General features: G+C 40.0%; 1 protein-coding gene across 1 annotated transcript; it reads left to right on the top strand.

Annotated features, from left to right (window-relative positions):
* On the top strand, positions 1–693 carry LOC147635421 (EG45-like domain containing protein). Its single transcript, XM_086802266.1, has 2 exons — positions 1–293; positions 464–693. The coding sequence occupies exons 1-2, from the start codon at positions 1–3 to the stop codon at positions 468–470; spliced, it is 300 nt and encodes a 99-aa protein (XP_086658392.1). The 3' UTR covers positions 471–693.
* The last annotated feature ends 942 nt before the right edge of the window (positions 694–1,635 follow it).

Genomic DNA, 1,635 nt, shown 5'->3' on the forward strand with positions numbered 1-1,635 from the left:
ATGGCCGTTGATGATGTCTCGTTTTTTGCAGAAATTGCGTGCTCCACCACGCTCTCCGCCAATAAACTTTTCGCCGCCGGCAGCAAGGCCATCTACGATGGCGGTGCTGGCTGCGGGAAGCACTACCAGATCTCGTGCACCGGAAGCGGCTGTAAGGGCAGCGGGTCCATCACCGTGAAGCTCGTGGAGTATTGCCCTGGATGCGCCTCCACCAACCAGTTCGACCTCTCGGAGACTGCCTTTTCCAAACTCGCGGACCTAAGCGGAGGCAAGATCCACATCAAATACCACCAGTAAGCCCCTTAAACCTTAGGTTATCGGAAAAATTAAGTAGACAACTTCGAGATTGAGGTGCACTTTTATGTTCCTGAATTAAAGAAATGCACGCCTTTTATTAAAGCATTTGGTGTTGATCAGGGAAATTATTGTATGCTTCCTAACTTGCTTATACCTCTCAATGCAGGGTCTGAAATGAAAAATAAGCTGGAGCATACCTACTCGAGGTCCATAAATAAATCCTATAAAAAGAAAAGCATTGTATTCTCTATGTTAGGACAGAATGGTGAAGTGCTCCTTGAATCTTGATAGATTGAAACTATTATGGTATATATGTGTGATATATAGCAAAGAGTAGATGCTATCTTACTCCTTAATATTCACCCTTTAAAGATAGCTTCTTATATTCTTCTCAAATAGTGTTCTACGCTAAGCCTATATAGTTTAGTCTTACTCTAATGGTATGTACCTTGTTAGGAGCTTTCAAAAGTGCATGAGGTACACTAACCAAAGATTACTCTCATGCACATTTTTACTTGGCTTTTTTAAATTAGTGTTCTACGCTAAGCCTAGATAGTTTAGTCTTACTCTAATGGTATGTACCTTGTTAGGAGCTTTCAAAAGTGCACGAGGTACACTAACCTAAGATTACTCTCATGCACATTTTTACTTGGCTTTTTTAAATTAGGTATGTTGGTGCTTGTTAAATTGATATACAACATCCTCTTTAGACAAGAAAATCAATGCACGTATTTTTGTCTTGACCCCATGCAATTTATAGAGATAAAATATGTGTGCACACGTCCTTTGAGAGAGAGAGAGAGAGAGAGAGAGAGAGAGAGAATTGATTTGGAATAAATTCAAGGCATAAAAAACATTTCTTTTTAGTAGCGTTGATGTAGTGTTACAAATAGAACCTTTGTTTAATTGTGATGATTGGCTACCTTCTTAAAAAATAACCTATCAAAAATTAGAGAAAAGAAAGCACTCTCGTGTTAGGCCAGTTGTAAGCTACTTTTTAGTCCAGTTGACCAACTATCTACCAGTCCACGAGTCTTCAAGCCCACAAGTCCTCAATCTCACAAGTTTACTTGCCGACAAGCTCAAAAGTTTGTAAGCTGAAACATTCGTAAGCCTCTAAGTCTGTAATCCCACACATGCCTACCTGTAAATAAACTAGCAAGCCCATAGGTTTGTAACTTTGCATGCTTGCTTGTCTGCAAGCCCATAAGTAAGCAAGCCTACAAGCAAGCAAGTTTCCACTTTTGCACTTGCTTGCTTTTCCCCAAGTGAGTAATCCAGTAAGCCAATGCGATGCACATAGTTGTCAATGTCAATGCAATGTACATAGCTATTAAT

Source organism: Cibotium barometz, chromosome 9 (genome assembly GCF_041138505.1).
Source record: "Cibotium barometz isolate CiBa-2024 chromosome 9, ASM4113850v1, whole genome shotgun sequence".
NCBI classification, from domain to species: Eukaryota; Viridiplantae; Streptophyta; class Polypodiopsida; order Cyatheales; family Cibotiaceae; genus Cibotium; species Cibotium barometz.